Here is a 14,522-nt window from a genome sequence, read left to right as displayed (position 1 = left end):
TAGAAAACCCAGCTTACCCTGGAGCCGAGTTAGCTGTAAGGAATTCAAACTCTCCTGTTTTGCCAGCCATAAGCTAAGGTGGAAGTGGGACAAGCAGTCTGGCAACATTTTAATACACTTTCCCCCAGTTTATTTTCTTAACTAAAGTCAACATGTAACCAACGAGATTTCTTAATTGAATTCCTCTTCAGTGTCTGCTATGGAGGGGCTTTAAATCTCAGCACCAGGGCAGGCAAAGAATTCTCCTGACGATTTTACTTCATAGTTGTGCTGTGCTTGTCAATATATATTAAATATGAGTATTTTTTTTCTCCCCCAACTTTAACTTATTTGAAATCTGCTAAAAGCAAAAATAAGTTCTGGGAAATTTGAGTTTCAAATTTATTTTCTATTGGTTTTCAATTAATTTCCTTGCCACCTATGTTCTGCTTAATTAACCTACCATTCCTTAATGATGGAGAAAGGGGCTAAGAAGAGAGCTAAGCTAAAAAGCCTAAACCGAAGTGGCCTAAGAAAGCTATTTTACGTGTGTGCGTGCATGCGTGTGTCTATGTGTGTGTGTGTATGTACTCACCTGTGTGGGTGCATGTAGAGACAAGGGGTCAACATCAAGATGTCCTTAACTGCTTCCCCACCTTATTTATTTATCTATCTATTTATTTATTTATTTAGAGACAGAGTCTCTCACTGAACCTGGAACTCACCATTTTGTCTAGCCTGGGTCGTTGTGAGCTCCTGGAATTCTTTTGTCTCTGCTCCCAAGTGCTGCCACACCTAGCTTCCTTCATAAGCGCTGGGGATCCTGACTTAGGCTTTCATGCTTGAGGAGCAAGTACTTTACCCATGGAGCCACCTCCTCAGCCCCAGCATACTTTCCAAATGTCACTTTCCCCTTAGAGTGAAGAGATTGTGAGTCCCAGAACAGCAGGAAGGGGAGCTGATTTCGTTGTTGTCGTTAAGCAAGTTCAAGTTTTGTTAAAAGCTTCTTCAAAATTGTTCACTCTGTGCAGCCCATGCCCCAGAGATCTTTTCATTTGCAAACCAGATGTTCTGCAAAATTATCGGAATCTGTAGAGTGGTTTCCCTACGCCAGGTCTCTGGATGCCAGTGGGAACACACCAAGGGGTCAGGACTAAAGCCAGGGGAAGAAGGGTTAGGAGTGCTGCTGCAGGGAGTGTGCCAGCCAGAGAGAAAAGGAGGGGGGCTCTGCAAGGCTGACTGAGATTCATCCTGCATGAGATCCTGGAAGACTGTGCCCTTCATCCCCATGTTCCTATTGCTGGGAGAGCTCCAGGTATCATGTCTGAATCCCATGAAATCCATATTTGTACTACTATTATTTCTGTGTTTGCTGACAGATGTTGAGTATGGAAACCAGTTGGATTTCTATCTCCAGGATCAACTTTTAAATAAAGAGCATACACTTAGGAAAATTAGGATAGAAATAGTAGAATGAAGGCATCTCACCTCACTTTCCACCCCTCACTCTGTTTAAAAAAAAATAGTTGAATCTGATGACTTTCAATATTTGCGGTTCTCTTACTTTCTTCTGCTCCTTCCTAAGCCAGCATGGGTCAATGCTGGCTAGATATAAATGAGGCAATAGATAGTGGGTTTACAATTTCTGGCAAAATGAAAATGTAGACAGGACAGTATGAAAAGAAATGGACATGCAAAGGTGGAATACTAAGTAAAAAGAGGCTCATTAATATTAATTAATGCCCTAATAATATTCCTATCCTCAGGCACACTGGCATATCAGTTACTCTGTAAGTGCTCAGTACATAAAGGAAGACTCATGTATTAATGGTGTAGATGCCAAACCTAGGAAGAAGACAGTTCAATAAACGTCCTAGGATGAAGGATGTGCGCTTCTTAGAAAAAAGGGGGCTTTCCCTAGGCAGCATCAATAGACACACCTTGAAGAGAGATGCTGGAAGTACATGGGTTCTTCATGCTTCATTTCCAAATGCTACTCTTTCGTATCTGCATTCTGGCTGTTCCTTGACAGCACTGAGCAATGAACACTTCTGTGATGCTCTCCCGTGGCGCCTGTTACCTTGAAACTTAACACTCAGGTTGCAGGGATCTCTCAACTGCACAGAAAGTGGTTTAAGGAATCCTTAATCACTGTGGGTGCTCAATCTTTGTGGAATGCAACCGAAAGGCAGATCAGCTTATAGCCCTTGCACTGTGCCATTACCAGCAGTACACGGTTGAAATCACTAGGCTGAGACTTGGGAAACTGAGACCTCTATGTGGAACAAAGCTCCATTACGACTTAGATGGCCACACTATAGACTTGGCACCAAGCATACGTGTCCTCTCTTTTACATCTAAGACACAGCATGCAAGCTCGGTGTAAGTTCCCTTACTGGCATACTCTCCAAATGCCATTGAAGGACAAAGCCTGTGTCTGCCTTCTTTATATGACCCGATCCACATTAACATTGGGAAAAAGCCTATGCTATCAAGCTGTGAAAGCCCAAATAATAACACGGGTCTGAGGCTAGGAGCCACTTCCTCCCAGGTATATTGGATTTTGAGTGCGTTGACACCAATAAGAGAAACCTTGCTATTTTCCTTTCCAAGAAACATCAAATATTTAATTGAATACATGCTTTAAAAAAAGAGAAAAACTCATTTAGAAATGACCTACTTCATTCTTATGAAAGCATATTTAAATGCGTCTCACAATCTGGCCCTATAGCTATTCATTCTTATTCTAAGCTGTTTTAATTTTTTTTTTTAATTTATGGCAGTTGCGTGTACATTGCGACCCACAGGTTGAGCTCCCCCTGGCCTGAATTTTGTATCTAAACTGTTAGGAGTGTGCACGACTGAATGCTGAGAACTTTTCCTAGCACTCTCCATCAAGCACTCAAGTCAAGACTCCACCAGGTAGGAACAATACAAGATCCAAGTTAATTAAAGAGAGAAACAGATCGCTTTCCCTAGCAAGCTTCAGAAAGGCAGCCTGACCCAATGGGGAGGAAGAAGCTACAGCTATCTCCAAGCACAGAGACAGAGCCCGCTACCAGCCCCAAAACATGGGGCTCTTAAGAAGAAAGGTCAAACAGTCCATCTGGTTTGTTCTCCCATGTCATGTCATATACTCTCACAAACAAAGAAGCCCCAAGGACAACTCGATGGGACAAAAAATAAAACACTAAGGGTGGGAGTTTCCCAAAGCCAAGAGCTGAGCAGAACCAAATGATCCTAACGTCAATGAGCAGGAAAGATGAGAGCGATACTTTTAAACTTTAGGGCAAATGCCAACGAAGCTCTACATGGCTTCTCATCCAGTTCTATCCTCAAATTGTTTCTTATGTGGAGAGGCCATAGAATAATGTCAATGGTAAGGCTACAACTCTGTTGATATGGCAGATGGATAACGAATATTCTTCCTTCTTCTTCTTTTTGTTTTTTGAGACAAGGCCTTACTCTGTAGATCAGGATGGCCTCCAACTCAGAGATCCAGCTGCCTCTGCCTCCCAAACACTGGGATTAAAGGTGTGCACACCATGCCCAGCCTGAGTGTTCTTTTCAGTTCTTAACACCTGCAGAAAATTATCCTTAGGCAGGGTAACCCTTCAGGTGTGGCTGACATGTCACCAGATCTGTTTCAATTGGAGAGGACAGTATGCAAAGGCCACTGCTCTCCTAGGAAACTAGGAAATGTAAGAGTAGGAGAGGGGCAAAGAAGAGCTGGAGGCCACAGGAGCCCTCCTCTTTAAGGGTTCAGAATGGAGCTGTAGCATGTGTTGAGAGAGTCAGATGCCTTGGAACAGAATGCCAGCCTGCCTTCCTAACAAGGGGAATAATTCCATTATCCTGACGGGGGAAGATCGGGGATAGCTATGCAAGTCTTCTTTGGAGAATTCAGAAACCAACCGGGACCTTTTGAGCTTAAAAATATTTTTTTTCTATTGCATTTGTACATTTTCCTGGTAATGAAACTCTGACCTGGGGAATGGGTTTCAGTTACTGTGCTTGACTTAGGAGGAAAGAAATAGCTGACTGTGGCTGCTTCTTCTTTTTCCTTTAGAGCCCCAGCTTTGCGTTACTGTCGCTGGATTCAGCTGTTGAAGCTTTTAAGGCTAATGGTGACTGTAAATGTACCAAACAGTACAAGAGAGAGGAGGAGTGGAAATTAATTTAGCTATCCATTTGTCAGGATCCCGGCTGGAAGATTCTTTAGGAACCAATCTAAATCTAGAGGTTAGCCTGAACCTTTGAAATGGGACACAGAACCAAGTCCATAACCTTTAATCTGTTTGGAGAAGAGGACAAATGTTAAGTTCTACAGGTTGCTTTCTGGGCAAGATAAATATGTAGAAGGTAATCTGTTAAGTCACAGTAGCCCTAAAAGACCACTTCCATTAAGGTGACGGATTCCGTAAGGCTGTTTTAGTAGCAATGTTAGTTTAATGATTCCTGGGTGTGACACCGAAGATCTGGGCATTCATTACCACTGGTGCACTTGGGGTGTAGAAAGCATTCGAGTGCTAACACCCACAGACCGAAGTGCACCTGCGAGATCATCCTGAGTTATTCTGAATGGAGAGGCCAGCGGCAGAGACAGAAGTAGACACATTCTGATTAAAGTCATCTCTGATGTGGACAGAAATATGGTGTTGTTTATTCTAAGAGTTTCTTTTTAGATCAAGTCTGGGCCAGCAGAACTGTGATCACGATGAGTTGTAGATATTGCAGGACCTCAGAGGAGAAGGAGGTCCTGGGGAGCAAAAGATTAAGAGTTGTGAATTAGAGCAACTCGGGTGACTTGGGAGATTGACTGTAGTGATGCAGAAGAGTCAGGGAATGCTAACCTCTTATTTAAAAAAAAAACAATCAAAAACAAAAACTTAAGTCAGTGATGAGACCAGACACACATGAAAAAGTGTTGTTTCGCGTTCAAGAAAAACGGGGGGTTGATACACAGAATGAGCGAAAACTTTATTGACCTCAGATGTAAATCCTTACAGATACCTACATAGAATCTTCTACCATGGGAGGTATAAAGGCTGGGTCATACTTTGCCAAAGATGAACACACTGCTAGTGATACCTACACCGTTTGTTTATTTGTTCAAACATCCCAAGGGCCTTTCACAGGAAACTACGTAACCTGGTAAGAAAAGCACATGCCTAAAGGACTGAGGATATATTTCAGCTGTACATGTTTGCCTAGTATGCCAGAGGCCCCATCCCAGAAACGCCAGCCAAGCCAAACACAATCAAAAGTACATTTTACTAAATAGAGACAAGGAACTGAATTCTTAGGATGAAGCACCAGCAGTATGGCTGCTGTGGACATCCAAGCAGAGGAGAAGGAACATCTTTGATGTGGTAATACACACTACAGAAGATGCCAGGGATTGGTCTACTACACACAAAACTGAATGCACTAAGAAGCAGGGGGAACTGACAGCTCAAGCAGAAACACAGCCAAGAACTAGGAAGCAAACTTTCTAGATGGAGCCAGGTTTAAAGTGAGACACAAAACCAATTGATGGATTTTTCAGAAGGTATAACATTTAGTACAGGCACAGATGTGCTTGTAGCCCGTATTTAGGAAGCCCTTCAGTGGTGGGTTATGGCAGAGATCTTTGTCTCACTGCAATAGCTGCAAAGTGAAGAAAACTTGGATTAGACAGTCCATTGTAATATCTACTGATGAGGCCTTCTCTTTCACTGAACACTTAGCATTCTGCCGTCTCATTGACTCTTGAGCAAATGGAAAAGAAAACATCTCCAGAAAAATCAATGTGATCCTAGAAGGTGGTTCCTAAAGAGCTGAACATGAAGAGCATCAAGTGAGATAGACATTCAGTGTGTATCAAGGAGTCCAGGGATGAAATGGCTGGACTCATGGCTCAAAGGGACATGGGACACTTGCCTGGTAACAGACCTAAGTGGCAAAGTCACTTTTTAAGAGATTCTCTCCTCCATTAGAGCGGACACTTGGAAGTAGCGGTTGGGGTAGGCCTGGTCTAAGAAGTCCTGCACATTTGAGTTGGTATGATACAGCCATGAGCTGTCCTCTCTTGTTAGACCAGAAGAAAGGCTAAGGCTTCCAGTCAGGCAACACCAAACTATTTGAGAGCCACGGGGTACCAGGATGAGGAGGGAGGCTATGTAAAAAAGAAGAGGTGCACATGAGTGTTCAGCTTGGAAAAGATTGGCTCCCTCTGTTCCCTGTAATCTCCCGGGCCACAAGAGGCCCAGGCAGCCCTACTGCCAGCAGGCACCCATTAGAGGAGGGCAGATGACAGTGCATCCCATAGCGTGGCCCGAGGACGCATGCTGAAATTTAGTGCATGCACTTTCTTCACGTGGATTAAGACGAAATTTAGACCAGGACATGATCCAGGCCACAATACTTACCAGTTCATCAGCTGAAGCCAAGCAGAAGCTACTGGAAGGTTTAGTAGCCTGGCTGCCATTTTTTACTAGTGTTTTTGCTTTGAGTGGTGAGGCTTCAAAAAGAATTGCCTCACGCTAAGGTACGAGTCATCTGATCAGATGTTAAAGGTCCTTCTAGATCCTTAAGATTCAATTCAAGAGTATAGTATCGAGTGTCTCTGGAGTTCCAAAGTAAAGGAACAGTTAAGCTCAGAGGACTTACAGGGAACAGCTAGGCTTCTCTTTGTTTATACCAGAAAGACAATATACATTGAGGACATTTCCAATGGTGATGAAGGTACCATACCTGTGATGATGGTAAGGATGGTGGTGGTGGTGGTGGTGGTGGTGGTGGTTGTTGTGGGAGGAGGGATAGTTGTGGGGGGATCTGGATAAAAAAAAAAAGAAAATCAAACCCACAATGCTGAACACAACAATGACCAGTAATGACAAACAAAGGCATGGAGACACTGAGATGTTGGTTGGATGGCTCGCTTCTTTAAACCATCAAGTTCCTTGCCCTCAGAGACGTCGGTCTGAAACTACACCCCAAAGCCTCAGTTGGAAGAGCTAAGAAAAGAAGAACAGCTTTCTTATACATGACATGAATAAAAATGAAATGAGAACTGGAAAAGGGAGAAAAAAACATCTAAATGCTCAAAACCCTTAACCCGGCCAGATCTAAAAGGCAAGGCTAAGTCACCTCAGTGCCAAGAAAGCACAATGGCTGTCCCTTTCTACTTCACAGATGGGAGGAAAGAGGAGAAGGAGCCGCTGCATTTAAAGGGCTTGGATCAGCCAAGGATGGACATGGCACTGCACACATGCTCTCTGCAAATGCTAACTTCATTATTCTCCATCAATACAGCCCAGCAGGAAGGAAAACCACCTCTGTATCCATAATAAGTACAAAGAAGATAGAATGTCACCACGAACAGAGTACCAAGTTCCAGGCAAGCGAGATTTTACTGAGATGTTATTTTTTAAAAGTCAATAAAATTTTACACCTTATAAATATTAATAAGCTGCCTTTGCTCATGTTAAAAGCTTGACCTAAGTGGACCACAATGATAAAAATGAAAGAACATCTTCCACCTTGTAAACAAGAGAGCTAAATATAAATGAGGTTTGACCCTTAAATCTAGGAGCCCAAGAGGAAGCCTCTGCCTGGTACCTGATACACTGTATTTCTGTCATCTCAAAAATTATTTGGGGGATAAAAAAAGGGCAAAAAAGAAAAAAAAAAGTCTAGGCCCAGATGATCAAACTGAATGTGTTAAATTGTCAGCAAGACTTTGAACCAAGAAATCACTCTGCTGTAATAGAGCAGAGGACGATTTGAAGGCTTTTGATTCTAAATTTTTTCTAAAGCACGTCAGCTTTTTCTCTCTGACACATCTGGGGTCTTTTATCTTCAAGTGAGCCCTTGGATTGTCTAATTAATACATCAAAACTTTAATTATATATTGCACCTTTACTGGGTTTGGCACAACTTCCTGGAAGTTGATGGAATGACTCTTTTGGTGCTTGGCTGCAAGGTCTGCATGAAATGATGTCTATCATTGATCAATAATCAAAGGTTTTCATTTTCTTCACCAACTGCTCCTCTCACACAATGAACTTGATAAGGAAGAACCAACAGCAAATGGCTCTGCTTTATGACAGGCTTTTCTCCTTGAAGATGGGGAAACAAGCAAATTAAACTGTTGTTTAATGCAGTCTTCAATGAGTAAAAAAAAAAAAAAAAAAAAAAAAAAACTCCAGGCAAAGTCTCATCCTAAGAAGCAGAAATGATGAAATTTAAAATTTAAATTAACTTTTAAAAAGAACAGGATAAGAAATGACTGAGCATCATTTCAGTCTTGTCCTTTAGTGTGTTTTATGGAAGCCACAGGTGAGAAAGTTGTCTTTGTGATTGGGCAACTTGTTTGAACACATTTACATCAATGACAGGTGCCAACTTGAGACAGATGAGCTGAGTGCCCTGAGACTAGCCAGCACGGGAGACACTGCCTCCATCCGCTACAAGTAAACTGTACAGAGTGTACCTGCTGTCCATCCAAGGGACAAATGATGTGCTTTTTCTGTTGTTTCAATTACAGTATTGTCACTGAACAGCAATATTGCTCTGCTGTACTCTAATGTTATTTTTCAAACCTCTTCTAAATGCAACAGCACAAAGCATATGATGTGTGCAACACGATAAGAATGAGCATGAATGTGATCTGAAGATATGATTATGAACCAAAAGGCAGACAAGATGAACAAGGGGATAGATGTCAGGGAGGTCACCAGGTCCTCTCAATATGTAAAAATGGTACATGTCCAGGGATCTCCATCACTATGGGGCAAATCTGGTCCTTCACATCTGGTTCAGGAAACCTTGAATGAATCAGATTCCATTATCAGGTGAAACGTCCTTGCTGAGGTCATTTTCAGTAAGAAGGGTAGCACAAGGCCACACTTTCAGAAATCAGAGGGCTGGGATGTAGCTCATTGGAAAGTGCTTACCCAGTATGCCAGAGGCCCTGAAATGAGTGTGCAGCATCACAACAAACAAAGGGAGGAACAGAAAGAGCTGAAGCTAATGAGCTGTGCCTGAGACATGGATGCTAAAAGAACAAACCCTACTGGGAATCAGGCTCTAACCAGCCAGATGCTTCAAGTAGAGAAGTTACTTCAAGAGAATTAAATATTTTAGAAGTGTAGTAACTTTTAATTCACAGAGTACTTAAAAAATTGCAAAAGTACTATAATATATTGCTTTGGAAAGACAATCTGCCCATCCTTGCCCAAACTATTAGAATGTTGTGTTACTAGACCAGCAACACTTGGGTTTAGCATGCTGGCCTGCCATTCCAATGGCACTACTAGCAGGGAACAAGACACAGAGAATCCCTTGTAGCCTGTAGCCTGGATGGATCATGGATATGTCTTTATACAGGTATGTTTGCACACAGATGAGTTCCTATAATACTTGGTTTTCAAATAATGCATTGTGGTCCAGGGGGCTAATTTAAAAAGGCCAATCTTATTTTGGAGGGACTTAATCTCTCTTGAAAAGCCATGAGAATAAGAAGAATTGCAAAGACCAACTTTGCAGTAGGTTTTGGGATGATAGTATGGTGGCCCTAGGGTGATCTGGGAACCTTGTGAACTAGGCCATGTTATATGATCTTTCTAAGCTTCATGTTATCATATGTTGAATGGGGTGAAAAATAAGCACAGATCAGGGTGTAGAAATTGGATGAGATCATCTAAAATTGTCAATGCTGGAAACAGCATGAAGGGAACACTCAACAAATTCTGATTATAAGCTCATTTTCCAAATTATGCAAATATGTTTGCCAAACAAGGCATCAAAATGTCTCTTCTCATCTTGAGAAATAGGAATAGTAGGCACTGTAAATTGAACCATTTTTTTAGTTGTATGAATCAGAGAAGTGCATCACAGACTGGCAGGAAGTGATCAATGCTTTTTGTAATGTGAAATCTGTAAGGAGAACTTGACTGATGTCTATAAACCTGGGCACGAATGTCAGGGACACTTCCATCAGGCTTAGACCTTAGGGTGGAAGGGGTGTCTGCAAGAGCGCAGAGAGGAAAGCATCTTCCATTACTGCCAAAGAGTGCAGCAGAGCTGTTCTGCACCTTGCCAGCCAAAACCAGGTGCCTTGTGCCCTTTCTCATCTACACAGCAGAACCATTCTCTTTCGTGGATTTCCTTAACTACTGAGAACAGTTCTAATGAGCACTAGTGAGACTGAGCAGCATGCAAAGATAGCATACTCTACAAGCTTGCAAATATAAGGATTTGACAGGATCTTTTCATTCTAAGGCAGCAGTTCTCAATCTGTGGGTCTCAGCCCCTTTGGGGTTGTGTATCAGATATTTACATTACAATTCATAACAGTAGAAAACTTACAATTATAAAAGTAGTACCTAAATAATTTTATGGTTAGGGTCACCGCAGGGTTGCAGCATTAGCAAGGTTGAGAACCACTGTGTTAATGGGGGAAAAACCCCTCAGGTATAGGCTAAGGACTATAATTTCATATTCATATAGGTATGGCAGAAAAGATGCTTCTCTGTTCAAAAATACCTCTCCTTTTTTTTCTTCTTCATAAGGAGGGTGCCCAGATTCTGGGACAGTATAGTCTAAATACTATTTCATATGTATAATTTATGTGTCTATGCCTATACTCACATATTTATAATTTAACTTAGATTGTTTACTAAGCTATCATGAAGACAGGAATGTGGCCCCCATATTCAAATATTTGTAATTCATTATGTGTTGGGCCAGTGCACGACTTTTTCTTAATATAAAATGAAGAGACTTCAACTGGAGAGAAGAGATTCAATTTGATAGCACAAGACTATAAAGAGTGTACTTCTCAACTAAATAGAGGATAGTCACAACATGTAAAATCAGCAGCAAGATAGAAATGGGGAATGCCTGCTGCCATAGGTGTTCAATGAATATCTGTTGATTCTAAAGTGAAATTCATAGTAATATGCTTTAATAACCTTGTAGAAAAATGTTGATTAAGAAAACATATATATATATATATATATATATATTTTTTTTTTTTTTTGGTTTTTCAAGACAGGGTTTCTCTGTAGCTTTGGAGCCTGTCCTGGAACTCCCTTTGTAGACCAGGCTGGCCTCGAACTCACAGAGATCTGCCTGCCTCTGCCTCCCGAGTGCTGGGATTAAAGGCGTGCGCCACCCACCGCCCGGTAAGAAAACATATTTTTAAAAGTTGGCATTTGTGTCTAAAATAGAAGATATAGGTGGTCTGTGCAACTACCAAAGACTTTGTATTTAGTTTGAGTGTTTACTGGCTTGCAAAGCCTTCTGGATTTAATAGCTTCATGTTGAAAATAAGATATATTTTTCCATCAAAGCAGGAGAAAGGCTAGCCCATGCATCATAGGAAAAAAAAAAACCCACTGGGAATAAATTTTCTGAGCTGAACGCCACTAATTGGTAAGGTTGAATATTTCAGACATTACTTCTAACATAGGATCCATGACCTGTGCCTGAGGACTGCCTTCGTACTTAGCATGATCAGAGACTGTGATCTTGTGGGAAACCCCCACAGTCAGAGGGGGAGAACAACAGTCACTGGTGAGCCAGGTGGGGACCACTGGGGTCCACCTCAGGCCAGGCTTCTTTAAGTTCCTGTAGGACACCAACTTTTTTTTTGTTTTGTTTTGTTTTCAACTCGATCAACGGCTTTGAGGGTGAAGCCCAGGCAGCAGCTACATGCAGAGGGTGAGTAGGGGAGTGTTTCGTCTTCTCACGTACCGTATACATACAGCATGTAGTCCGAATGAGCTTTCCCCACTGTGTTAGAAGCCTCACAACGGTAAGTACCATTGTCTGTTTTGTTTAGGTTATTGATGAACAGGTTTGGCCCGGACAATACGGCGTGTTGAGGCATTTCATCATCGACTCTCACCCAAGTTACCATCACGGGCCTGCAGAAGGAAGACGAGAAAGACAGGTCACGGGAATCATTCCCCGCTCAGGTATCTGCATCCAGTTTCTCATCATTGCAGCAAACTAACCACATGCAGGGTGACACAATTAACCGGACCCACTGGAGAGTGTGAGGATTACAGAATGAAGATCGTGCAACTGCCAAACATATGCTTGGGATATGACTTTAAAACACATAATCGGGTGTTTAGAAACCTTCGAGACTTGCTAAGTGAGAGTCTTATGATTCCCAGTTCATCTTCAGTAAATCAGCAAATAAGCCAACATGGCCAACTCACACGCCCTGCTGTGTAGTTTCACACCAGTTCAGCCAGGACAGAGCTCACCCATTGTTAATCAGCTCGTTAATTAGAGAGGAAGGAAAAAGCAAGGCCTTGGCTAGTGGTGCATGCAATAACCTAATGGTTACTAATATACCAAATGTTCGCTTGCTAGGGAACTTCTTGTGAGTTTTAAGTAGACGTTGACACCTGAACTGCCCTCCCCATCTCCCTTCATTCCTTTCTCCGGTGGGCACTGAACACGCTGGCTCTACCGCATAGCTATATCCTCAGCCTTCTTTAATTACCGTTTGCTCTCAAGGTTGTCCTAGCTGGGCTGGAACTTGGTGTGTAGACCAGGCTGCCCTTGAAATGGCAGTGAGTCTCCTGACTCTGCTTCCAGAGCAGCTGGGATTGCAGGTCTGTGCCATCAGCCCTGGTTTACACAGAATTTTGTTTTGATCTGTTTTTGGAAAAACTCCCTTTGATTCTCAAAAGATGCAATCACTTCCTCTACATTTAGCCTGACTCTCCCCACCTGAGAGGTCACTTGGATGGCCCTGTTCACTTTGTCTATCTGCTCCTGATCAGTAACTGGTCCTCTGTCTTCTAGGTGCAGAAATGGCTGGACCTTCCCTGTGAGTGCATGTGGTTCTGGATTAATGACAGAAAGACACATCTCAGAGTGGACTCTTTAGGTCCAACAAGGGAACTTGCTTATCAGAAATAAGTTTTAGTGACTTGAAATAGCACATGTATCTTAAGACAGCCATTACGGAAGAGCAAATTTGACAGGATGCTCTGGAGAGGAAAGACATCAAGTCTTTCACTCACTGGACTTGGAACCTGTGTCTTCAAGGTGCCTCTCTCGTGCTCCTAGGAAACCAAGTGCAGATCTAAGAGTGTATCTGAAGACATGTTCTTTCGTGTGGTGTGTGTGATGCTGGAGCCATACCCCAGGGCCTGGTGAGTGTTAGGCAAGCACTTACCCCCTGGTCATACCCCAGCTTTTGTTTGATAGGAAGAGTTGACACCGGTTTGAACACACAAGCAATTGTCTTTCAGTCCCTAGCACTTCCTCTAGGAGCAATGACATGGATAGAGAGACCCAGGCGTAAATGACAAACGGATGCTCAAGTTAGGCCTGTCAAGTAGCATTCCAGTGTTCAAATGGGATGTGAAGGTGCAATTTCTCTTTAATTACACATGTGTTTGTCATCACAATGCGGTAAATTATTTAAAAGTTAGTGTTGCATATGTCCTCCTATAGGCAGTAGCAAATGGGGCTGCCTGGCAGTCAGACCTCACGTCCTGCTGCTTGACAGCTGAAACAATCAGTGGGGGTAAGCACTGAGAATATTCACAACATATAATGGCAAGTTAAATTACCATTTTTATTGTATGCAATTTCTTGAGAAAATAAATAGGTAATGAGCAAGGAGGGGATTGCTACGGAGTAATATAATACAGCCACATACCCTTTCCAGTTTGAGAGTAACAAATACTCTCCCTGGCAAAAATGTCCTGAAGGAAACATGTAATTTACTGTCCCTGTGGCACATGCAATCGAACACAGTACCTTCTTCAGAAGAAAAAAAATACAGAAATAAAATACAGATTAGTAATCCAAGCAGTATAAATGTGACTGATTGGCTGAATATAGGTGCTGTAAACAGGGGCCCAACCAAGAGAAGTGTTTTCCCTTAGTCCACTGGGGTTGTTTGGGAGGCAAGGGAGACTGCTAATTAGGGCATACATCACTTCATAAAAGGAAAGATCTAAATCGTTTTGAAGGACTTAAAAGAGAAAAAGCCTTCTCTGTCAAAGCTGGGATCAAAAAAATCAGCAGCACCGAAAAGAAGCAAAACAGAAGCAGATCCACCTTCCTCTAAAGGTTACCTTTCTAGCTCTGCCTCCTCAGGCAGGGAAGGCTAACTAGCCCATGCCTAGAGGACGGAGGAGAGGGAGAAGGATTAGCCATGGTCAGGCTCCCCTCTGACTATCACAGGGAGCACTCTCTCCACGGATACAGAGGGAAGCTGTGCTAGGATGCAGGAGGTCTTTATATGAGAATGGAGCAGATGATGTTTATCCAGACTGTGAGGGAAACCAACAACATGCCACAGAGACAGCAGAGGGAGCTCACTGCTGTTTCTCCCATTAGGTACTGCTTTGCGTTTTAGTGCCCGTAATCCCAACCTGACCTGTCCTTTCATTTTATGATTCAGTGGACGGGGATGGTTGTTTCATTTTCCGTTAAAAGAGTTAAAAAACATTTTGTTTTACTAGGAAGATAAGAAGCTCCCTCTTCCCTCTTCTCTAAGTAAACTGTGAGATATCTGCAGT

General features: G+C 42.4%; 1 protein-coding gene across 6 annotated transcripts in view; it reads right to left on the bottom strand.

Annotated features, from left to right (window-relative positions):
• The window catches only part of Cadm1 (cell adhesion molecule 1), a 329,214-nt gene that overhangs the window by 27,948 nt on the left and 286,744 nt on the right, over window positions 1-14,522 (bottom strand). For 3 of the 6 annotated variants that reach the window (XM_057767397.1, XM_057767399.1, XM_057767401.1), the window contains exons 7-8: window positions 11,722-11,894; window positions 6,715-6,795 (exon numbers count right to left, since the gene is read on the bottom strand). In XM_057767397.1, coding sequence (XP_057623380.1) covers window positions 6,715-6,795; window positions 11,722-11,894 — 254 coding nt within the window. The remainder of the gene's footprint in view (window positions 1-6,714; window positions 6,796-11,721; window positions 11,895-14,522) is intronic. The other 3 variants (XM_057767400.1, XM_057767402.1, XM_057767403.1) reach the window with 1 other exon arrangement.

The sequence above is a fragment of the Chionomys nivalis genome, chromosome 4, assembly GCF_950005125.1.
Source record: "Chionomys nivalis chromosome 4, mChiNiv1.1, whole genome shotgun sequence".
Taxonomy (NCBI): Eukaryota; Metazoa; Chordata; class Mammalia; order Rodentia; family Cricetidae; genus Chionomys; species Chionomys nivalis.
The sequence above is the reverse complement of the archived record's forward strand: the minus strand, read 5'-3'. Positions and strand labels throughout refer to the sequence as shown.